The following is a 26,874-nucleotide window of genomic DNA, read 5'->3' as shown; positions in this document are numbered from 1 at the left end:
CTGGATTCTTACATTTCTGTCTATCTACTGGATTTAATGCAGAAGCTATAGACCATAGAAAACATTTTTGATCATTATTTTTTACATTAATACATGCTTGCTTTTGTTTTATTTTTTGTGGTAATTCAATGTAAGATGATCCTCTCAATGGGACATATTTATTAATTCCTAATTGTAAACCAATAACTCTGTTCAGTGTCCAACCTGAACCTCTAGCTTGAAAATTAGACATTTTTGTTAAAATTTTTTAATGGAATCCTTTTCTGTAATGACAGTATAGGTTTGTGTTTGATGTCCAAATTCCTGAAGTTTATTATTTGTTTGCATTCTGTACTCACAAAACAAATTAAAATTTATTTTCAAACCATTATGTAGTTTTAAATTTTCTTTAATTAATTTCATAATTTTTGGTTCCACTGCATTTAAAAAATGATTAGGTTCAACTGAATTAATATTATTTACAAAATTTCTGGTTTGTAATCTTCTTCTAAATGCTGTATTGACTAGATAATATCTAACTGTTTCCCTTTCTCTTTTTTTACCAAAAACATTAGTAGAAAATGGAAATATTTCTTTCAATGGTTTGGATTCTTTATCTTGAAACATTTCATCATCAAATCTATAAAAGTAGTTTATATTAGGTATCTGTTATGGTCTTGATTTAGGTTGATGAAACAATTCATCCTGAAAAGGAAATTCTTGTAATGTAATTAAATTTATTAATTCTGATTTCTTTAAATTACTATAACCTTTAATACCCTTATTTTTAGCATATCTTTTGAGTTGTTTAATATTCATTGTAGATAACTCCATTTATAAGGAAAAAATTTTTTAAGAATTTTTAGTATATGCAATTTTAAATAAATATATTTTTATACAATTAATTTATTTATCTGTATATAGGATTTATTCAACTAACATAATTTAGTACATACAGATTATTCAAATAATATATTTTTAGAAATAATAATTGTTCAACTAATTTATTTTAGTATATACTACATATATTTCGATCCAATTAATTTATTTTATTCAATATAATATTTATCAATTAATATATTTTACTAGATATAATTATTATTCAACAATTTTTTTCTACAGACATATATATATTTTTTATCTATTGAAGTACTACAGTTATATATTTTTTTATTCAATTCAGATAATTAACTAAATACAATAATTATACAACTAATATATTATACTAGATACAGATATATATTTTTATTCAATTAATTTATTTTGCTAGACATAATAATTAGTCTAATAATACACTTTAATAGATACAGATACATATATTTTACTAGATACAATAAGAATTAAATTAATATACTTTACTAATTTTTATTGATACAATAATTATTCAATTAATATGGTTTATATATTTTTATAGAAATAATATTTATGAATTGATGTGTGTTACTTATTTTTAATAGATATACAAATTATTCAAATAATATGGTTTATATATTTTTATAGAAATAATAATTATATATTTATATGTTTTATTATTATTAATAGATATACTAATTATTCAATTATCATATGTGTATTATTTTAAGAGATATATTAATTATTAATTTAATGAAATAATCCTTTTAATAACTATACTAATTATTCATTTAATATATTTTAGAACAAGATATTATAATTATAAAATCATATTTTAATTACTTATCATTGAAGTAATATTTTTCTAATACTTTTAATATTTATTCAATTAATTACTTATTATGCATAGCATATAATAATATTCAATTACTATATTTCTTAAAAATGGATGTATCTATTTTCTCTTAAAAAAATATATCTCATAATTGGATAACCTAAACCTACTAAACCTAAAAGAACTAAAAGCTAAAGCTAAACAATTAGGACTAAAAGGTTATTCTAAAATGAAAAAACAACAATTAATAAATCTCATTAATAATAATAATAACATTAATAATAATAATAATAATAACAATAATAATCAAGTGAATGAACCAAATGATAGAGAACAACAACTAATTAGAATGATTCATCATCTGTTTAATAAATTAACTGTTAGACAATTATATCAAGTGTATAAATGTAATGAAACATATGCTGATATGGTTGTTGAATATATTAAAAGTAAAAACCCATTTAATGAATTTGAATGGGATAAAATTTCAACCATTTATGGTTTATCCATAGATTTCATGAAAACATTTCAAGATAAATTAAATTGGTATCTGATATCAATGAGACAAAATTTATCTGATGATGCTATAAGAACATTTCATGATAAATTAAATTGGGATGATATTTCAATGTATCAAACATTATCAGAGGATATAATAAGAGAATTTCAAGACAAAGTAAATTGGTACAGAATATCATTTCATCAATATTTATCTGAAGTATTTATATTAGAATTTCAAGATAAAGTTCATTGGCAATGTATTTTAGAAAGACAAAACCTATCTAACTCATTCATACAAACAATAATGTCAACTTATGAAATAATAGTAAATTCTGATGATATTGAATGTTCTATATGTTTAATGGCTGACGATAGACAATTTGTGAAAACACAATGCAAACATGTGTTTCATAAAGAATGTGTTGATATATGGTTAACAGAAAACGATACATGTCCTATGTGTAGAACTAATGTTAGAAGAATAAACATATAAATATATAATCAAAAATAAATACATAATAAAAATAATAAAAAAATAAAAAAATAAAAATATTAGAAATACAAAAATTAAAAAGAAAAATATAAAAATAAAAAATATAAGTACAAAAAATAAAAAATATAAAAATAAAAAATATAAATACAAAAAATAAAAAATTAAAAAATAAATTACATATAATTATAAACATTTTAGTATAATATTTAGCAATAAACAATTTATAATAAGTACATATATATAAAATAAGATAAATATATATAATCATTAAAATTCTAGTACTTTAGATATATATACATTAGTATTTAAAACCTAAAATAAAAAAATTCAAAAAAAATTTAAAAAATTAAAAATAAATAATATTCTTATAAATAACATTTCCTATAAATGGAATTCGTTATCGATAAATTAGAAATGTATGTTACTAATTATAATATTGATTCGGCTAATTGTGTTATTAAAGAAGGTAAAGTATATTTCGATATTAAAGTAAAAGTTAATAAGAATGATATAATGTCTGAATTATTTGAGGATTTTAAATATGAGTTATTGGAATCAGATGGTTTTAATTCATTTGAGTTATTAGATGTATATAATAATTTTTATGAATGTCATATAAAATTTAATTTTGAAAAAGTGCTTGGAAATTTACTTTTGTTGAAAATTAGTGTTTAAAATATTGATCTTTATTATTAATTTAAGTTTATAACTGTTTGATACCAACAATTATTAAATTATCTTAATCCAGTTTGTTTTATATTATATTCTATTTTTTCATGGACTGTTTCCAGATCAAATACTTAATTATCATATTCCATTTTTTTTATCTGGTATTGAATTTATTTTGGTATTAATAAATGAGGTTAATAAATGTTATATCTAAACTTGAAGAATTCAACATTGATTTTTATTTACATAATAATCTTAGGATTGGTTATATAAAATATGAAAAAATGTTGTATACAACTTATAAAATCATTATATATGATGAAAATATATTTCTAAATTTTAAAGAAACAGTTACTTCATCTGAGGATTATGATGGATGGGATTTTTCTTCAACAATTGATAATCATATTATTGATTTCTATATTAATGATGAGAATGAATATATAAAGATTGAATTTTTTAAATGTATATAAATGAAGTTATTTTTATTGCTATTATTAATTAAAATAATAATTGCTGATGATAAGGCTAAAGCAATAAAGTATTTAAATGATTATGGTTACCTAGATATTCCAGAAAATGAAAATAGTAAAGTCAGTGATGATGCATTTAGAGAGGCATTAATGTTATTTCAGTTAACATATAATCTTGAAATAAATGGTGATTTAAGTGACGATACTTTAAATTTTATGAATATGCCTAGATGTGGTGTAAAAGATGATTTTAATAGCTATAGAACTAGTATGTATAAATGGAATAAGAAACATATAAAATGGCATTATAAAGGTGCTACTAAAAAGGTATTACATGTAACAGAAGCAGCATTTAGTTTATGGCAAAAATATATTGACATTCAGTTTCGTCATGATAGCAATAATCCTGATATCTTAATTACAAGTAAAAGACGAAAACATAGATATGAAATTGATAAAACTATCCATTGTTCAAAAGACCTAGATGGAAAAGGTAATGTGTTAGGCCATGCATTTTTTCCAGATATGAATAATAATCCTGTAGAAATACATATGGATGATGATGAATTGTGGTATTTGGAAATTGATAAAAATACACCAAAACATCAAACAAATCTATTTGAAGTGTTAGTGCATGAAATCGGTCATTCATTAGGTTTACAACATTCTGATGTTTATGGTTCAATGATGTATGCGTACTATAATGGATCACATTTAGAATTGAGTCAAGATGATATTGAAGCTATTCAAACTTATATGGTAAAGTATCACAACAGACTACTACACCAAAAGTAAGTGTAAGTTTTCCTACATCATCTACACCAATTGAGCCAGCTGAATCATTGTGTGAAAGCAAATATTTCGACCACTTATTGTTTTCAAATGGAATGTTATATATCTTTTATCAGAAATGGGTATGGATTGGTAATGATATGAACCCGAAACTAATAACAAATTGGCTAAACTTCTTACCACATGGTTTACAAAAAATAGATGGAATTTATCAAAGACCTGGAGGTGAGGTTGTAATATTTGCTGATAATATGATCTATATGATGCATATAGGGACATTGCAGTTAATTTCAGGATATCCAAAACCATTATCTAGTACAGGTTTACGTAATAATTTCAAATTAAATGGTATAGTCAATACAAATTCGGGTAAAACAGTTTTATTCTTTAATGAATTTTTCTATGCTGAGTTGGATGAATGTAATTTAAAATATAAAGTACGTGGTATTATAAGTAGAGAATTTTCAGGATTACCATCTGGTGTAACTTCAGTGTTTAGATACATTAATGGGATGTTGTATTTTTTCAAAGATGAGACATTTTATGAATATAATGAATTCACAAAAAAGGTAATAAGTGCTGGTACAACAGATTTGTCGTTATTTGGAATAGACTGTGCAATAATATCAGAACTAATAATTGTACTAAACAATACATTACATAAACTTGAAAATTTTTCTGCTATATAAATGGATACTACCAAAAAGTGTAGTCGATGTAAAACTGAAAAAATTTTAAATGATTTTCATACTGATAAATTTTGAAAAGATGGTCATCGCAATATATGTAAACAGTGTGCCTTTTATTATACTAAGAGGTATAATGATATTAATAAGGATAAAATGTATGAAAAAGTTGCATGTGAATGTGGTAGAAGTGTAGCTAGGTGTAAACTTAAACGACATGAAAAATCACAAATTCACAAGAAACTCACATCTGTATCTACAAAATAACATTACCTTTGTTTACCCAACTATTATGTGAATCATCAAATCCTAACCATTTTACAAATACTTTATCACCTTTCTTCCTTAGCACTTTTTCAATAAGATATACATCTGGATATTTTGTTTTCTGTAGTTCATATTCATAATAATTTCCTTTAATATCTTTCAATTTGTATGTAATTGGATATGAATATATAACATCTTCAATTTCAAATAATTCTGTAGACCAATTAGCAGTATAACCTTTTTCAAATATTCCTTTCAATTTGCTTATTCTAACTTTATCACCAATAGAATATTTTGCTTTAGTTGGATACATAACAGTTACATTAGGTTTGTAATTTTTATCATTAACATCAATAGGTTTCATTTTTATAGTTTGATGTATTGTATTATTATATTCATCTACTAATTTTGAGACAATTTCTATCCACTTATAATTTCCTTGAAGACTAAATTTTTTCCACATTTTTTCTTTCAATGTTCTATTGAATCGTTCAACAACAGATGCTTTTAATTCACTAAATGTTGAATAATGATTAATTTTATATTTTTTCGTTAGTTCTTGAAATTCTTTATTATAGAATTCTTTTCCATTATCTGTTTGTAAATTTTTTGGTGATCTAATTTCAAATATATTATCAAATGCATTTGCTACATTTTCACCTGATTTATCCTTAATTGGAATAGCCCATGCATATTTAGAAAATACATCAATTACAGTCAATAAATATTTATAGCCTTTATTTATTTTTGAAATTCCTTTCAAATTCCCAGAATCCATTTCAACTAAATCAGCTTGCCATAAATCATCTATCCCAAATGATACCACTTTTCTTCTATTGTAATTTTTTCTCATAGGTTTATGTAGTTCAATTAATTATTTCTTCACGAATATTAGGCTCTATTCCTTCACCTACAAAATTTTTTTAAGAAATTTACTCTTTTTTGTTTTACAAATTATACAACGACCTTCAATCCTCTGTCTACCATTCTTTGTTATAGCTCTATGAGGATTGTGGGTTTCTGTAAATTTTTTACACTTTAAACAGTAAATGTGATTATTCATTTATATAGGCAAAAATTATTTATGGTTCCAAGTTTTCTCCTTCTAACAACAATTCACCAAATAAAAATATTTGTACATCTACTGGTACTGTTTTAACTGCTTGATTTAGAGATATCAACAATTTATCTCTCCATTTAATTTCATGTACATTATCTAGTTGATTAGTATATACATTTTCTATCTTACCATTAGATCTTTTAATTTTTACTGAAAAATTGACAGGATACACTTCACCTTGTATATTGGCTCCAGATATAATAATTTTCTTAATTTTTACATCATACTGAAATTGATGTTCTATTACTTCTTTACCAGTCAGAAAAGTAAAATCAATTGTTTGTTTGTCACAGATTTTATTTTGAAGATTATTTATTTGATTTAGGTATGGTGATATATCTGACTTTGGGATATAATCTGAAAAAGACTTTTCTATTTCTTTCTTATTGTAATAGTTACTAAATTGTGTTAGAATACTTGTATATTCAGCTTTAGTAACATTATTCTGTAAGACTTTTTCTAAATATCGTTTTGTAACTGCTTCATAGCCACTTATTGAATCACTTATGTTTACTAATCTTTTACCTTTAAAAGTGACATATTTTTTAGTAACCCCAAAAATGTTAGTCGGTTCTCTTTCAAATTCTTTAATTAAATTCATAATTTTTGAATCCAATTTTGAGTTTAGTGATTCTAATTGATTTTTGTTAATGTTTTCTGATTTTATTTTTCTCGGTATTTTATTTCCAAAAATGTCCATTTATTAGATTCAAAATATCACTGAATTTATAACCATCTGATAGTAGTTTTAGCATGAATAAACATAAATGACCACATACTACTTCATTAAAATTTTGGATTCTTTGATTATTGAAGTACAATGCATTTTGACCTAAATATTTAACTAGTTGTTTTGGTACATTGCCACCAAATGAATCAAACACCAATTTCTTACTATTATTCTTATAGTAACATATACAATGTGTACCAACATGATCAGATGTGTCTAAATTAACTATTCCACATTCAACTGTATTTGGTTTGTTAGGTAATTCATCAATCATGAAGACACCACGAAAGTGTTTAATTTTTAATTGTTTCACTAGTTTTTCTATATCAAAATTACTTAATGCATTAGGATACTTATCTATTACTTTTTGCAACGTTTTTTTAACCCTGTACCTTTCTTCTCTATCTCCATATTATGTCTCTTTTGTTCAGCTAACTCTGCATCATCTTTTTGCTTCTTATGAACATCACTTGTAATTGCTGCAGCTCCACCCGCTAAAGATCCCAATGCTCCTAATGCTGCAAATAGTAAAGGTAGAAAACCACCTTCATGTTGATTTAAACCAGAACCTTGTTTCTTTTTCTGTAAATATTCAATAATCTTTTTCACAACTGGAATACCTAGTGTAATAAGTAAACTTCCACCAGTTTCTTTCTCTTTTTTCCTTTTTTAACATCAGTTAAAAATTGATCAATGCTATGTAGTTGTTCATTATTGGCTTTAATTTTAAGTGCTTTTGGTTTAATTTTGCCACTAGGTAGCAAAGTATAGTCAATTGATAAGTTATTCATTTATATAGATTAAAATTTAGGCGACATCATAATCCCCAACCTTTATCATCAACATCAATGCCCATACCTAATTTTCGTTTGCCATACATTATTCCTCTGACTGCTGTAGCGGCAAGTTTTTCACCAAATGAAGCATCAGAAGCATGCATTCTTTCTTTTGCAGCTAGTTGAAGTTCTTTGTCAGCTATATGTCTAGATTCTAAACTTTTATGATCTCTATATGCAATATCGTGTTGTTTACATGCTTCATCTAATTTATTAATTCCTTTATCACCCCGTGCTAATATTTCATCTAATTTTGTACCTGGTCCACAATAATTATAACCTGGAAGATGCATTTCGAATGGAAGTTTGTTAATCAAAGTGTTCACTAATCCTTTACCATATTTTTCACTTTGCCAAAAAGTGTGTTGTAAATTATTCAAAAATCGAATCAAGTATGGAATTCCTTTTGGATTGTTGATGATGAAATCATTAAATTTATTTGTTAACATTTTAGTTATTCCTACTTTTTCATTATGATAATTGTTGTTACCAGCCATTTCTTCTCCATTAATTACTGTTAATCTATCGATTAATTCACGTACATCATTCATCCAAACATATTCAACTGGTTTTTCAGTATATTTTTTGACAAATCCTTCGCCTGTTTTTTCGTTTTCTGATGATGAATCTATTGTTGGTCTTCTAAATTTCGGGAAATAGTCATCAAGAATATTTTTTATCAAATTATTGTATTTGATACCTCTACTAGATTTAACTTTATTTGGATTTCTATCAGAATATAGTGCACCTGATTCATATAGTATATTTGCATAATTTGATAAATCTACACCATCAAATTTTGTACCCAAGTCATCTATGGTAATGTGTTTTTTAGTTAAAAGTGTCAGCAGTCCATCTGTTGCTTCATATTCTTTTTCAGCAATAATTAATTTATTTCCATCAAATTTTACTGGTAAACTACCAATATACTTAAACATACCAACTGGCCTTAATCCAAAGACTGTATCTTCACTATGATTGATATATTTTAACATTTTTTCACTTACATTTATAATTTTACCTTTGCTATCATCATTTTTATTACGCATTTTCTTATTTTTTCTTTCTTCCTCATATTTATTTAAAACATCATCAATTTCTGTTTCATTTAAATCACTATAACTATCATATTGTTTAATCTGTGGTATGTCATTAAATCCTTGATGAAAGTTATGATATGGAATCATTTGTTTTTCTACTTCCCGATTTTCTTCAATAGCTTTCAGAACATTATCACCTATTCCTTCAAGGCCTTGTTTTACTTGTTCTATAGCATCAATAACAGGTTGATCTTCTTTCTTATATTTTTCATATTCTGTACGGGGTTGTCTTTTCCATTTTTTAAATTCTTCTTTTAATTCTTTCTGTTTCTTTTTATTTCGTTTTGCTTGTTTAAGAAGCTGTGGATCATATTTTGTAAACATTTATAGAACATAAAAACGTTGATGTTTATGTTAACATTTATGTTTTATGTTTATGTTAACGTTTATTTTGGACGTTTATGTTAACGTTTATGTTTATGTTAACGTTTATGTTGGACGTTTATGTTATGTTAACGTTTATGTTATGTTAACGTTTATGTTTATGTTAACGTTTATGTTGGACGTTTGTTTATGTTAACGTTTATGTTAACGTTTATGTTTATGTTTGATGTTTATGTTTATGTTAACGTTTATGTTTGACGTTTATGTTTACGTTTATGTTCTTATGAAATGTTGTATTTTATTTCTGAACTTCCCATCATTTGATTTACGTGTCATGTCTATAGTTATAAAACCAAAACCATCATCATTCCAACAATTATTGCACATATTTCTAAATTCATCATATCGTACATCACCACCAACAAATTCGTGATAAATATGATTTAGATTTGTGTCATCCTGTCTGAAAATATTTAAGAAATTAAGATTATCTCTGACCAATTGTTTTGGTATTTTTGAGTAAGTTTGAGCTAGGTGAAAACAATCTACTCCTTTGTGTCTACCTCTAGTAAAATATTCTCTTACAACATCTTGATTTTCCAATATAAAGTCATCAAATACTACAAGTGAATTGTCTTGACATCCATCTAATGGTATAATTTCATCATTGTTGATAATAAATGATGCCAATGAGTTACCTGTTGATTCTTCAATTTTGTTACATTTTTTAATAAATTGTTGATATTTTGGCTGATCTAGACTTTTAGAATAGATGTACAGATGATTAATTTTGTTCCAATTTAACCATCCTGGTGCTAAAATATAATTATCGATCATTAATGTTGTTTTACCACATCCACTAGGTCCTATAATAGCACATCTAATGGAATTAGGTAATAATTTACCATGCTTAGCTTTTGATTTCTTTTCTGGAATTCGTATTTTTGGTTCCCAATCTGTCTTCATTTAATTACTAATAAATGAGTAGAATAATTCAACTGAGTGGTAATTCATCAGTACTCAAAAAAAGATTAACTGTTCCTATAAGAGACAACTTTAAAAGTGTAGCATTGGTTGGATTTTATACTACATTTTTAACCCCAAATGTTACAACAAAAAATAATAAATTATACTGTGATGGTGAAACAATAATAATTCCAACTGGCCAATATACTTTAGAAAGATTGGAAAAATATGTTCATACAAAGAAGCCTAATATACATATCAAAGCAGATGAAATTTTAAATAGAGTTACAATTGAGAGTGATGTTAAACTGTATATGGACATTAAAGAAGATGATAATATATCAAGTTTGTTAGGATTTAGTAATCAGACTATAAATGCAAACGAAAAAACTGTTGCTAAAGATGTTCCTAAGATTATTCCATTTGAATTAATAAATGTAAATTTTAATCTAGCTGATTGAATGTATGTAAAGCATACTGATCATTTTCATCGTGAAACAAATATTATCGCTTCATTTAAGCCAAGTGCTGAATTTGGTGCACCAATAATTTATGAACCAAAGCATCCGTTATTTGTTCCAGTTCATGATAAAATTCAGGACTTAGAAGTAACAATAACAGATGAGAATGATAACATAATCGATTTCAATGGTGCTACTGTAACTGTAAATTTTTTATTCTTAATAAATGAACGAAATTGAAAGCTATCAATTTCAATCATTCCCAGTGAATGAGAAAACAAAAAATAACCTAAATATTCCTAATAAAGATGTAGAAATTAATATACATGTTGGTGATGGTTGGTTACATCCTCACTGTGCTCAATTGTACATGAATTTTAGTATTACTAAAAATGATGCGACTGATTATCCAACATATGATGGAAAATCAAATAAAAAGCTAATTGATAATTATATTGTAAAGCTATTTGACTTTATAACCATTAAAAAAGGAAATAATATTTTATCTAGAATAGAACATCCATTTATATAATCAACTGTTTTGATGCAATTGACTTCATCTCTTGCTGATAAAATTTCTATGGAAGGTCATATAATTAACAATGGTAAAATAGAAAGTAAGAAAAATGAAGTACCGTATCCTCTAGAAAAATTAGGTGGATTTTTTAAAAATTACGAAGAAATTATGTTTGAAGGTGATCTTACTGTATGTTTCACATGGTCATCAAGTGCAAATGATTCTATTCTTAGATGGTCTGATTATAATAATTCTGGAGTTGAAATAAAAGATACACTTCCAATTGAAGGTAAAATTGTAGTAGAAAATATGGAAATTAGAGTACCAGTTGTGAAATTTGAACCTAATTATGAACTTGAACAACGTGAAATTATGTTGAAATACCCAAAAATTCCGATATCATTCTGTGAACTGCAAACTGTAGAAGTAGCTGGATTAAGTGGTAAGACAAATTTCGTATTAGACATCACAAATTATTACAGTTCAATGGAATTTGATATGCCTCACTGGATATTTGTTGTATATCAAACGAATCGTAAAAATAATCAGTTAGTTGACTCTTCATTATTTGACCATGTTAAACTACAGAATATATATCTGAAAAATGGAAGAAACGAAATTTTCCCAGAGGAAAGGTGGAATTTAGATCCGCCAAATAACTTTCTGAAAGCTTATGATGCATTTCGTGATTTTAAGCGAGTCACACAAAAAAAGAGAGGATATGTTAATGTTGATGTTGATGTAAACCCATTTAACTTTGTAACGAACTATCCTATCTATGTGATTAATATGTCACGTAGAAAAAATGTAATAGCTACACAAAAAACATCAATGAAGTTATGTGCTACATTTAATGATAAAATACCAGCTGATACACTTGCATACATAGTCATGCATGGAATGAAAAATCTCACTTATGATGCACAACATAGAATATTGACAGAGAATTTTTAATCGCCTATAAATAATGAAAGAAAAAATACGAAAATTAATTGATGCACTTATTGATGCACTAATGTCATGCTTTGACATTTTCAGAAAAAAAGGAGACAACTTATAAAAAAAATCATTGTCAAAAACTGCAAAACCTTCGGCGCCATCTGAAGGAAACCCCGGAGGGATTTTTACATGTTTCTCTCTTTCTCAACTCATTCCTCTAGGGTTTTTTGAAGTTCCACTCGTAGTCCAGGTCCACAGCCAGGTCGATGATCCAATGTATTGATGGGAGCTGCCTTCTGGCATCTGTTACCCGTCATCTTTAGTTGAGGGGGCAGAGCCTCGGACAGCAGCGACGTGATGAAAACGATGATGACTGCACCCAGTTCTGGGGCGTCCCCCACCACCGGCGCTGAGGCACCACCGGGGCAAGAGTATACTGTTTCGAGCTTGTATATATAGTTGGTATCTGCTAATGAAGGTGGTCATACTTTTCATGGTTTTCAACAGTTTATTTTGGATGTAAATAGATGATATCCTTCCAACTATTGTACTTTATTCGAAGCAATGAAAGACAAACAACATGGAAATGTGAGTGTGAACACTCGAATAATCTTAGAAACAAATTAACGAGTAAATTGATGCATGTTCCCGTGTTAATGTACATGTAGGTTTCCACAGTGCCATCTATGAATGAAAACCTGTACTAAAATTGTCAATATAGCTTGAAAAGTCAGTTACTGTAACAGGCTGGTAGAATATCTAAGGAGGTAGTACGCTTTGAAGCACACTTCCTGAAGCATTCTGATAGCCTGACCGCAAACAGCCAGCTAGAGAGAGACGGCAGGAAGAGGTGGGGTCAAAGCAGCAAGAGGCGGTACTTGATAACTGGAGGCGGAGTTTAATAGCAGGCAGCTGGCTTTATCTGTATCTGCATTTCCGCCTGCTAGTCAGACGAGTGAGAGGCACCACAGAGGCAGGATCTATGCTGTATTGCTCCAGAAAACATCGACAAATCTCGAATAAAATTGTTATGAATGGTGTAGTAATGGTACTAGGTGTTACAATTGTTATCCTGATAAACCAAAGCTACATAACAACAAAATATATAGATTTAAATATTTTTGTAACCACTTAAAAATTTGTTTAAAACTATAGAAGATGGTGCTACAGTATCCATGTTTACTGCTAATGAAATGGGTCGTATTTTAGAGTTATTTGATGTGTTTGATTATTTTTACAAAGATAAGACAATACCATACAAATATTTTATTGCAAAAATAGCTGATCTGTTAAATATCGAACATCAGATAGAAGTACATAACACAAAACGTAACAGAGAAACATGGCAACAATTTTTAGACATGAAACCATTCGAAGTGCTTCAAAAACTAAAGGAATCTCAAACCATAATAGCTTAGATATTACCATACGGACATTACAAATTGTAGACAAAAATTTGTGTACTAAATTTCATTATTAGTCGTTTTTTATATACAGTTTTTATAGTAAATACTGGTACTTCATTATTACTTACAGAATATTGCATTTACATCCACTTTCTGTACTAATTTATCGATGTTTTTGAGACAGTGGCATTGAAGTTATCTTTGTACCGTTCGTCTTTATTAGTTGTGTTTTATATGCCGTTTTTATAGTAAATTTACTGTTTTTGTATTGTATTTCATTTTTAGGAACAAAAATATTGCATTTATCTCTATTTTCCGAGTTATTTTATCGATGTTTTTGAGATTGGGGTGGGGTGGGGCGGTGACCCCAAATACTATCTACTGGTTATCGTCAACTGCACGAAGAATTGCCTCGTCCATTGCAGGTGTCCTCGTTGTTCTAGGTCTTCCCCAGTCGCGAGTCATAGGCTGGAATGTTCCGTGCTCCCTAAGACGCCGATCAATTGCTTCGAACGTCTTCCTGTCGGGACACCTTCGTTCTGGAAATCTGTCTCGATACAAACGTACCGCGCCACGGCTATTGCCCCGTGCTAATCCATACATCAAATGGGCATCTGCCAACTCCGCATTTGTAAACATTGCACTGACTGCAAAACCATGTTCGTGATGAACACTAATGCTACGTACTGATGTGCTTGATGCTAGTACTGTAGAGCAATGACTCGCATGTCAACACAAGCACCGAAGTCAACATTACCTCCCTTCAATTGGGCCAACTGGCGGTGAATCGAGGAAGTACAGTACATACTGACGAAACTAAAATGAGCTCTAACATGGAAATTAAGTGTTTCCGGACACATGTCCACGTAACATCTTTTCTTTATTTGTGTGTGAGGAATGTTTCCTGAAAGTTTGGCCGTACCTTTTTGTAACACCCTATATATATATATATATATATATATATATATATATATATATATATATATATATATTGTGAGGCTACAGTGAAAGTCTCTAGCTCTTTAAATAAGTGTCTGCAGGACCTTGGATGAGCTCCACCAATTATTCTGATGCTTTTGCTTTTGTGCAATGAATACTCTTTAACTCAATGATGAGTTACCCCAGAATATGATGCCATACGAAAGCAGAGAATGAAAATAGGCGTGATAAGCTAATTTACTGAGATGTATATCGCCAAAATTTGCAATGACCCTAGTAGCATAAGTAGCTGAACTCAAACGTTTCAGCAGATCTTCAGTGTGTTTCTTCCAGTTCAAACCCTCACCAATGCATACACCTAGAAATTTTGAATATTCTACCTTAGCTACCGATTTCTGATCGAAGTCTATATTTATTAATGGTGTCATTCCATTTACTGTGTGGAACTGTATGTACCATGTTTTGTCAAAGTTAAATGAGAGCCCATTTGCAGAGAACCACTTAATGATTTTCTGAAAAACATCATTTACAATTTCACCAGTTAATTCTTGTCTGCTGGGTGTGATAGCTATACTTTTATCATCGGCAAAAAGTACCAGCTTTGCATCTTCGTGAATATAGAATGGGAAGTCATTAATATATATTGAGAACAGCAGAGGACCCAAGACCGAACCTTGCGGCACCCCATTCTTGATTGTTCCCCAGGTTGAGAAATCACCAGTTTTTTGCATATTATGTGAACCGTTTATTTCAACATTCTGCATTCTTCCAGTTAGATACGATTTAAACCATTTGAGCTTATCTAGAAGTAAGTTAGTTTAAGTTAGATTAAGTAGTGTGTAGGCTTAGGGACCGATGACCTCAGCATTTTGGTCCCATACGACCTTACCACAAATTTCCAAATTCTCCATATATTCCTTTCCTTGTTGATTCTGCTCAGAAACTCCCCATTCCTTACCTTATCAGTTCAACCGTTTTTCAGCATTCCTCTGTAGCGCCACATCGCAAAGGCTTCGATTCCCTTCTGCTCCGATTATTTCACAGTCCATGTCTCAGTACCATACTATGCTAAGCTCCAAACGTACATTCTCAGAAATTTCTTTTTCATATTAAGGTCTATGTACGGTAGTAGTAGGGCTCTTGGCCAAGAATGCCCTTTTTGCCATCGCCAGTCTGCGTTTGATGTCCTCCTTCCTCCGTCCGTCATCGGTTACCTTGGTAGTAGAATTCCTTATCTTTGTCTACTTCATGATCCCCAATCCCGAAGTTAAGTTTCTCACTGTTCTCATTTCTGCTACTTCTCATTACTTTTGTCTTGCATCGATTTACTCTCAGTCCACATTCTGTGCTCATTACACTCTTCATTCCATTTTTTCCCTGAAGATCAAGAAGTCACCACCGAATCCTATCACTGATATCCTTTCACCCTGAATTTTAATCGCACTCTTGAACCTTTCTTTTATTTCCATCATTGCTTCTTCAATGTTTACATTGAACAGTAGAGACGAAAGACTACGCCTTTTTAATGGCTCAAATAGCTCTGAGCACTATGGGACTTAACATCTCAGGTCATCAGTACCGTAGAACTTAGAACTACTTAATCCTAGCTAACCTAAGGACATCCCACACATCCATGCCCGAGGCAGGATTCGAACCTGCGACCGTAGCGTTCTCCCATTCCAGACTGAAGTGCCTAGAACCGCTCGTCCATTCAGGCCGGCGCCGTTTTAATCCAGGCGCATCGACCTTGGTCTTCTAGTCGTATTGCTCCCTCTTGGCTTTTGTAATTATTCTCATTAGTTTTGTCTTGCTTCGATTTACTCTCAATCCATATTCTGTACTCATTACACTGTTCATTCCATTTTTTCCCTGAGGATAAAGAAATCATCACCGAATCCTATCATTGATATCCTGTCACACTGAATCTTAATCGCAATCTTGAATCCTTCTTTTATTTCCATCATTGCTTCTTCGATGTTCACATTGAAGAGTAGAGACGAAAGACTACGCCTTTTTAATCCAAGCGCATCGTGCTTGGTCTTCTAGTCTTATTGTTCTTGTATATATTGTATATTACCCATCTTTTCTTATAGCTTACCCCTATTTTTCACAGAATTTCGAACGGCTTGCACCATTTTGCATTGTCGAAAGCGTTATCCACGTCGACAAATCCTATCAACGTGTCTAGATTTTTTATCAGCCTTGCTTCCATTATCACCCGCAACGTCAGAGTTGCCTCTCTAGTGCTTTAACCTTTCCCAAAGCCAAACTGCTCGTCATCTAAAAGATCCTCAATTTTTTCCGCTCTTATGTGTATTATACTTATCAACAACCTGAATGCATGCACTGTTAAGCTAACTGTAATTCTCGGACTTGTCGGCTCTTGTTGTCTTTGGAATTGTGTGGATGATGTTTTTCCGCAAATCTGAAGGTATATTTCCAGTCTCTACACACCAACGTGAATAGTCGTTTTCTTGCCACTTTGTGAAATTTCGATTAAATGTTGTTTATTCCTTCTGCATTATTTGATCTTGAGTCGTTCAAAATTCTTTTAAATTGTGGTTTAATACTGGACCCCTATCTCTTCCTTCTCGACTCTTGCATTTTCTTCTGTCATCTCATGAGACACTTCTTCCCCCTCATAGAGTTCTTCAATCTACCCTTACAACTCTCTGCTGTCTCCTCAGCACTTACCGGTCGAATTCCCACTGAACTCTTTATGTTTTCGCCCATGCTTATAATTTTGACTTTTCGATACGCTATATTTTGACAATCAATTTTTTTTCGATTTCTTCACATTTCTCATGCAGCCATTTTACCTTAGCTGCCCTGCACTTCCTATTTATTTCGTTCCTAAGTGACTCCTATTAGTGCCACTTGTAGCAACACTTCTGTGGCTGATGCTCTGGTAACGGTGGCAACCCTCTGCGTCGCGTCGCCTTTCTAATACCACCATCATCATAATATCCGAGTCTCAAACCTCTAGAACCTGTTTTGTGCCGATCTTTCCTTTACACACCCACAAATTCGGCAAAAAACTACCGTCCGGATAATCAGGAAGAATCACTCATATCTGCCCCAATGGCAGTCTTTCGTCCATAATTCTCTTCAACATTCAAGCGCCTTCAGAGATTTAATCTTTATTCTTTGCATCAGACCACCTCTATAAGAATAAATATCGGCAACCACTATCATAGTCCCTGTCTTCTCCCCAACATATATCAGTTTATTTAAACCACACGTCCGCGTCCGTAGCTGAATGATTGGCGCGGCTTATTGGCCTGGGAAGGACAGATATTTTCCTTGGTATGAGGGCTGGTACAGGGTGCATTCAGCATCATGAGACATACTTGGGAGCTACTTGACCAATTAGTACCGGTTGCAACGTTAAGAAAACCGCAAACAACTGGAAAGAGGTGTATACTGACCACATGTCCCCCATATCGCATTTAATGATGCCATTGGCAGAGGACGACGCGGCGGTCGGAGGAGCCCGATTGGGCCTCTAGGGCCAGAACGCAGAAATTTACCTTCTTACCTTACTGGCTTACAATAGGAAATGAAAGACTGGTTTTTACACATGACATATTTCATGCACCATTCTGTCTCCACTGCCTACTGATGCGAGCCAAATATTTTTTACGTCTTTTTGTGCTATTGCCCATCTCTGAATAATAATTCCTATACAGTCACCCTGAAATGAAGGTATTTAGCACCTCGTTTTTAATAACGAGAGCATTATCGTTGTTTATGGAAACTTGCCATGACATCAAGTAGAAATATAAGTAGAAATATATATCTTTGACAATTGTTTCCTAATAATTTTTGTTGTAGTTCGATGAGTTTTGTTAATGATGATTATCGATTTCGTTCTTTATAGAACATCCTCACACATCTTAAAATAATATAAGGACATGCAAATTCTTGTATGATAGCGAAGTGCTTGTTCTGCACATAAAAAGTCATCTGGAAGGTATGGTATCCTACAAGAAGAAAGCAATATTCTAACAAAGATATTCGGTTCGAAAAGAAGAGAAGATGGATACAGAATCCAGTCCTGAAAAAAATCAGAAAAACTATCGAATCTCACGGCAGACATCAAAAAACGAAGATAGCAAAATTTTATGGGCATATTCAAAGATTCTCCCAAGACTCAGTCACAAAATTACGACGTACAAAGAACAATTCAAAACCATACCCTGAGACCAGCAGGACAAAAATCATTTAGAAAGAGCTCTAGAAGTTCATCAGACTTTTCAAGAGAAACCTATAGAGACAAAAAAAAAAAGAATAATAACATGTACTCTCACGGTTAGTATCACAGTTCTCCACTCCCAAAGATGGTCTGTGACTAATTTATGATATAACTTTGTTTTATGAAAAATGCTAGTGTCTCACTACTACCTTTTAGGCTTTTTTCTTTGTCCTAGCCCTCTCAGAGAACGGATGTGATAAAAGGTTGTTTCTTACGATGTTAGATAAGCTGAGGTGGGATACAGTATGAATATTTACTTTATTCATTTGTGTTATTTAATTTACTTCTTGTCCTCATTTAATATTTTAATGCTTTTTAGCAAATATTCGTTGTTGGTCGTATTAACACGACGATGCAATGGATCGGCCGCCATTGTCGCAGCCTTAAGTGCTCATAGCACTTTCCAGAAAACAAAAGCCAGATGCCAGTTAAAAGCGTCATTTTATTGCGAAGTTAATACTGACGCACAAAATTGATTAACCATCTTTCCATGGTCAGGCATCTTTGTGTTAGAGATAGGCGTAAAACACAGGTTTAGCCGATTTTCGTCATTCATCTCATCATTATGGCCTCTCTTTCCCTCTTCCGACTTTTTTTTCATGTCAAATAGTATTAACAGCTTACTAAACAGAAAGCGCGACTATAAACTAGCAAATGGGACGTAGTACTGCCAGAGAATGATACCACCATCAGGCAAGGTACAAAGTGCACTGGAGAAAGAAAGAGAATCCACGGAGAAAAAAAATGAGAGATGCTTGGAAATTCCGAAGATTGAAAAATAATAACTTCGCATACCCCAAGAGAGTCTAATCGCACCTAATAATAATAATAATAGCAATAGTAATAATGGTAGAAATAATAATAATACATATTGTAGTTGGGGAGCAAACATCAGGCGCAGTGTTCAGCTTCCATGAGTCACTAATGCAAGTACACACTACCACGCAGGCAGTTATTATTAAAGAGTGTGGGCAAGTCTACTAGGAAGTGTCTTCCTCTATATGTTATAAATCAAGATGATAGAGTCGCTGTGTTAAAACAAAACAGTTAGAAAAATAAAATTTTGTCCAGTGTACAAAAGTAAAACTAGAATAGAAAAAAATCTCACAGATCACGTCTTGAACACATTTTCTTCGTTCTTGCACATTAGCGTACTTCTTTCCTGCGAGTATTCCATCAGGGGGTGCTGTTCCACGGCTCAGGAACACACTAAGCACAGCGTGGACTCCTCTGGTAGGCTGGTCTCGTTGACGCTAGGCTGAGCCCACCGGCCGGAGCAACCGTAGTAGCGCTTTCACTGTTACAGCGCGTATAAGCCGGTATAAAGTATTAAAAAAGTTATGGATCAGAAAATCGTTTCTTCAATTGAGCAGTTTATCTGGATCCTTCCAATAATGGGCGAAAATTTCAAGTTCCACCACTATATTGAAGAAACGACTCTTTGGGTCTCTATGTACACTGTTCAGTCACATTAATTCACAAGCCTGAATAACAAATTTTCGCAGCGAGGACCGTTGCGAGACGTGCTGGAAGAGAGTGAGCCAGGTTATGGAACGTGCTGACGGGGATGTAGAGCCATGTAGATTCCAGTGCAGTGGTCAGCTGCGCTGGGTGTCTTGGTTGAGGATCCATGGCGCGAAAAGCCCGATCTTGGTGGTCCCAAAAATTCTCGATATGGTTTAATTCCGGGGAGTTTGGTGGTCAGAGGAGTACGGTAAATTTATCCCGCTGCCTTTCGAATCACGCACGTATCCTGCTGGCTCTGTGACACGTTCTATGGTTCTGCCGTGTACGTGCCACATGTCAGAGATGTATCTTGACGTATCAGAGGTCCCATGTCACTCCAACTGCACACGCCCCACACCATTACAGAGCCTCCACCAGCTTGAACGGTCCCCTGCTGACATGCAGGGCCCCTGCATTCATGAGGTTGTCTACATACCCGTATACCTCCATCCGCTCGATACAATTTGAAACGAGACTCCTCCGTTCAGGCAACATGATTCCAGTCATCAAGAGTCCAATGTCGGTGTTGACGCGCCCAGGAGAGGCGTAAAGCTTTGTGTCGGGCAGTCATCAAGTTTACTCGAGTGGGCCTTCGACTCCGGAAGCCCACATCGATGATGTTTCGTTGAATGGTTCACACGCTAATATTTGCTGATGACCCAGCATTGAAATCTGCAGCAATTTGCGGAAGGGTTGCACTTCTGTTACGTTGAACGATTCTCTTCAGTCGCCGTCGGTCCCGTTCTTGCAGGATATTTTTCCGGCCGCAGCAATGTTAGAGATTTGATGTTTTGTCGGATTCCTGATATTCATGGTACACTCGTGAAATGGTCGGACGGGAAATTTCTCTCTGCATCGCTACCTCGGAGATACTGTTTACCGTCGCTCGTAGCCGACTATAACGCGTCGTTGAAACTCACTTAAACCTTGATAAACTGCCATTGCAGCAGCAGTAACCTATCTAACAACTACGCGAGACACTTGTTGTCATATATAGGCGTTGCCGACCGCAGCGCCGTATGCTGCCTGTTTACGGATCTCTGTATTTGAATATGCGTGCCTGTACCAGTTTCTTTGGCACTTCAGTGTAGCTGGCCATCAAAAAGAGACACTCGCTTATTAAAGCGAATTTACCAGAGGAGAATATGTGATAACCCAGCGGTTGGTGACTATTAAAATGGTTATGGCCATGGCTATCTTGTATTCTCCTGTTGCCATCCTTAGTATCTTAGGAAGTCACTAGTACACAGCAATATGATTGGATCCATGGTTCATCCAATAAGCCACTCTGAAATGCGTAATAGGTGCTAATCTATGACAAAATTACCTGCAGGGCACAATGCTGTGAACTATATAAGTAATCCTGTGCGCATGGTTCATGTCACATATGCTGACCCATAGCAGACGATATGTTGACCCTAAGACGTCGTCCATCAGTATACACCAGTGCAAGGATGTGTAGCATGTCGAATGGTGAATTGTGAAGCAACCCTTAGGTGAATACCTTACCGTGGGTCAAGCTTCTCAAATGCAACGTTCACGCCCTGTTGCTGATCAAGGACCACAGCGACGACGAGATGTGCGCAAATAATAAGCAACTATTCCAACGACACAATTAGATATGCAGAAAATCAATTAATTTTAAGAAGTCGCTTACTTGAGCACAAGAAATCATTGTCGCTGAGGGGCTGGAGCGACTCAGCAAAAGCGGAAAAAACCGTACTTAGAAGGAACTGGCACATCTCTCTTTTCCTTGCAAATACTGAAGAAATATAGATGATCGGTAACATATCTGGCCAGTCACTAACGGCTATACTAATAGCTTTCTGTTTCAGAAAGGTCAAAAGGTGGCTAGAAAACCAAGGTCAAATTCAGTAATCTGATTTTAAGTAGTTTTTAATTGATGAACTTAGTGCTGACACAGATTACGAAAAGTAAAATAACTGGTCGAAGTTTTATTTCAGTTCATCATTCGTCTCTGGTTGACTACCAACTAGAGGTGAGCATTGTATCGATATAAAGGATTTGAGTAACTGTGTTGCAACCCATCTCCGTCACCATTGCATTCTGCTGCATTAGTGGAGCAATACAGTAACAATCATACAGATGAAATGAATTCACAATTGCGAATAAGGACTACCATCAGCTGTAAAACGGAGTGAATACAGTGATAATTTGTGCTGGACCGGGACTCGAACCCGAATTTCCCTCTTATCGCGGGTGGTAGCCTTACAATTTATTTTTTTATGCTGATCTCGTTCGAGGTGGACGTCCAACGACACCAGTTCAGGTTGTTTCTTGATCCGTTCACTCAGTTTTTTTTATTACAGAGGGGAGATAGCTCTCTGACCGAACATGCTGAGCTACCGTGCCGGCTACCGCATGGCTATCCGTGCACGACTCACGGCTACACCCAAACTTCCATATGTCGTCAACCATGCGTCTATGACCTGTACTCGTACATCCATTACGGATATTCCCGTACAGGTCAGACGTTGTACTTAAAGTCGCTTGGCGGCATCGGCAGATAATTACGATACTGTAGCGCCTGTGTTATGCTGATTACGATGCAAAGTTCCTTTGGACGTGCATGCAAGTTTAAAGGAACAGGCGCTGCGGCGACCACAGCCGTTGCGGAACACATCAAATGAATTCGCAATTGTGAATAAGGACTACCATCAGCTGTAGAATGAAATGACATGCATGCACTGCAATATCTTAATTATTGACTGCAGACACTGCAACATCGTAATTACACAGATATTCACGTTAGAGCTAGTAACTAACGTTGCAAACTATGATCGGTATTTTGGTCGATATCCTAGTTCCCAGATTCGCCAGATATTACTCTCATCAAACATATTTGGGGTTAAGAAAGTGTCAACTCAGAGGTGGCAAAAGATCGTAACGTACGGAAATGTCGCGGACTTCTGATACTGTCTGCCTTCTTCCGCATACACCACGTAAGTCAGACAGCTGTAGGTGAAGCTACAGTGGTTGAGAAGAACTTAAAAAACAAACAGAAAATGGAAACTGAAGGTTTCAAATACTCACAGGAACAGTTGGCAGTGGTATTCTGAAATAAAAAGTCGGCGAAGGTTGAATAGGTACTCAAATCGTGAAACCCTCAACTACATTCCAGAATCTCGGATCCCGCCTCTGGAAAAATGAGGTCTAGCCATGGAGAAGATTTTATTTACACTGAGGTGACAGAAGTCATGAGATATCTCCTAATATCGTATCGGACCTACATTTTCCCTGCTTGGTGCACCAACACGACGTGGCACAGACTCAACAACTCTTTGTAATTGCCCTGCAGAAATATTGAGTCATGCTGCCTCTATTGCCGTCCATAACTGCGAAAGCGTTGCCGTGCATGAGTTTTTACACGAACTGACCTCTCGATTATGTCCCATAAATATACGATGGGACTCACGTCGGGCGATCTGGGTGGCCAAATCGTTCGCTCGAACTGTCCATTCGAGAACAGTTGTGGCCCAGGTAACATGACATCCTTGATTGGGAATATGAAGTATATAAATGGCTCCAAATGGTCTCCAAGTAGTCGAACATAAACATTTCCAGTCAATTCCAGTTGGATCAGAGAACCCATTTCATTCCATGTGAACACTGCCCACACTGTTATGAAACCACCACCAACTTGCACAGTGCCTTGTTGAAAACTTGGGTCGAAGGCTTTGTCGGGACTGCACCACACTCGAACGCTGCCGTCAGCTCTTACCAACGGAGACCGGGACTCATCCAAGAAAGGCACGGTTTTCCAGTCGTCTAGGGAACAACCGATATGGTCACGAGCCTAAGAGAGGCGCTGCAGGTGACATGGTGCTGTTAGCAAAGTCACACGCTTTGGTCGTCTGCTGCCACAGCCCATCAACCCCAAATTTCGTTGCATTGTCCTAACGCAAACGTTCGTCGTATGTCTCTGAGGTTGTTTCACTCAGTGTTCCTTGTCGGTTAGCACTGACTACGCAAGCGCTGCTTCTCACGGTCTTTATGTGAAGTTCTTCGGCCACTGCGTAATCCATGGTGAACGCTAATGCCTGAAATTTGGTACTCCTATCACATTATTGGCACTGTGAATCTCGGCATACTGGATTCCGTAACGGTTTCCGAAATGAAATGTCCCTTGCTTCTAGCCCCAACTACAGTTCCGCGTTCAGAGCCTGTTACTTCCTATCAAGCGGTCATAATCATGTTCGACACTTTTTCACATGAATCGCCTTAGTACAATTACCATTCGCGATACTGTTGCCATTTGTACATGTGCATATTGCTGTCTGATAACTTTGGCCATCTCAGTGTATGTCAAGTGCTAATTCAAAATAGTAGTGTCACAATCACAAAGGGAAAAAAGCTCCGGACGTACAGCCTAAGGAGAAGGCTGTTCGCCTAGTGCTGGGATGAGGACGGCCCAGCAAAGTGGTGCGCTTACCGGTCCTGGCGTCGGTGCACGGGGGCGGCGGCGCCATGTGCCGGCCCTTGCTCCAGATGGTGGACACGATGACGGTGTAGCAGGCCGAGATGATGACGGCGGGCAGCGCGAACAGCGTCAGCGCCACCAGGGTCATGTACAGCTGCCACTGCCACGCCTGCGGGAAGTCGATCCAGCACTGCAGCCGACCTGTCGGGCACGACACGCCGCTCTCAGCACGACTCATCTGACGCTGTGCGTAGTGGAGAAACTACTTTGTCTTGCGCTAACAGTAAGGCCATCGCCCTACGAATACACAACTACAGCTGTTGAGCAAAGTAATACAGCCCATACGACCAACGCACGCTACAGCCAATTTTGGCACGCAGTCTGTATCCTACTTTGGCTTAAGAAACAGTCTAAATTCTCCGAGGCATTGAACTGTATGAACAAGGAATGGTCATCAGTGGGAGATCACACCGTTGCACACGATGAAATAGTTCTGCCTATTGAGAGTGACCACAGTCTGGTTGTTGTGGGAACCAGGGAAGACTTACTGTTTTGTTTCCTTGTCTGACATTTTTCTTCCTACACTGGGTATCCGTAGCTGAGTACTAATTTTACTGCATACTGTTCCAGTTGAACCAAATACACTGCTGGCCACCGTAAATGCAACACCCTGAAGGAAGCATCCGAATCGAGTGAAATTTACACCATAGGTTTGCAGCGATGAGATATGCAACTGATTAGAATTTCAGCGCAGACGCACATCACGCGCGCCAGTGGCGCCACCTCATAGCGCCATTTAAGGCTTGGCGATTTCGACGAGTGTATGTTCGGCACGTGTGTTTACCTTGTGGTTGTTTCACAAGACGATCAGTTATGCCTCGTAGACAGCAGCGAACATCGTTTGATCAAGTATCCGAGTTCGACAGAGGAAGGATAGTGGCTTACCGAGATTGTGGACTATCATACAGAGAAATCGCTAGTCGTGTTGGACGAAACCAAACAACTGTAATGCGGATATGTGACCGTTGGATGCAGGAGGGTACGACGGACCGACGTGGTCGATCGCATTCACCTCGGTGCACCACTGCACGTGCTGTTAGGCAAATTGTGCGCATGGCAGTGACGGATCGCTCAGTGACATCCCGAACCATAGCACAGCACATTGCGTCTGTAACGCATCATCCAGTGTCTGCGCGTACCATTCGATGCCGTTTACAGCAGAGTGGTCTGTCCGCAAGACGTCCATTGCTTCGTCTACCATTGACGCAGAACCACAGACGTCTCCGTCGCCAATGGTGTGATGACAGACGGATGTGGACGGCAGAATGGAATGACGTTGTCTTTACTGACGAGGCACGCTTCTGTCTGCAGCACCACGATGGTCGGATTCGAGTGTGGAGACACCGTGGAGAGAGGATGCTGGACAGCTGCATTATGCACCCCCACACTGGTCTTGCACCGGGTATTCTGGTATGGGGCGGTATTGGATATTACTCTCGCACGCCTCTAGTACGCTTTGCCGGTACTTTAAATAGCCGGCGCTACATATCCGAGGTGCTGGAGCCAGTTGTCCTTCCTTACCTTCAGGGCTCGGCCACAGCCATATTTCAACAGGATAATGCGCGACCACACGTCGCACGCATTGTCCAAAGGTTCTTCGTCAATAACCAGATTGAATTGCTTCCCTGGCCGGCTCGCTCTCCGGATCTTTCGCCGACAGAAAACATGTGGTCCATGGTTGCTCAACGAGTGACCCAGATTACATCCCCAGCTGCCACACCAGATGA

The 26,874-nt window shown here is 34.7% G+C and overlaps 1 protein-coding gene across 1 annotated transcript in view; it reads right to left on the bottom strand.

Annotated features, from left to right (window-relative positions):
- LOC126234468 (cardioacceleratory peptide receptor-like) overlaps positions 1-26,874 on the bottom strand; it is a 311,883-nt gene that overhangs the window by 36,480 nt on the left and 248,529 nt on the right. Inside the window, exon 5 of the mRNA XM_049943159.1 lies at positions 25,100-25,288. Coding sequence (XP_049799116.1) covers positions 25,100-25,288 — 189 coding nt within the window. The remainder of the gene's footprint in view (positions 1-25,099; positions 25,289-26,874) is intronic.

This window comes from Schistocerca nitens, chromosome 2 (genome assembly GCF_023898315.1).
Source record: "Schistocerca nitens isolate TAMUIC-IGC-003100 chromosome 2, iqSchNite1.1, whole genome shotgun sequence".
Lineage (NCBI taxonomy): Eukaryota > Metazoa > Arthropoda > Insecta > Orthoptera > Acrididae > Schistocerca > Schistocerca nitens.
The sequence above is the reverse complement of the archived record's forward strand: the minus strand, read 5'-3'. Positions and strand labels throughout refer to the sequence as shown.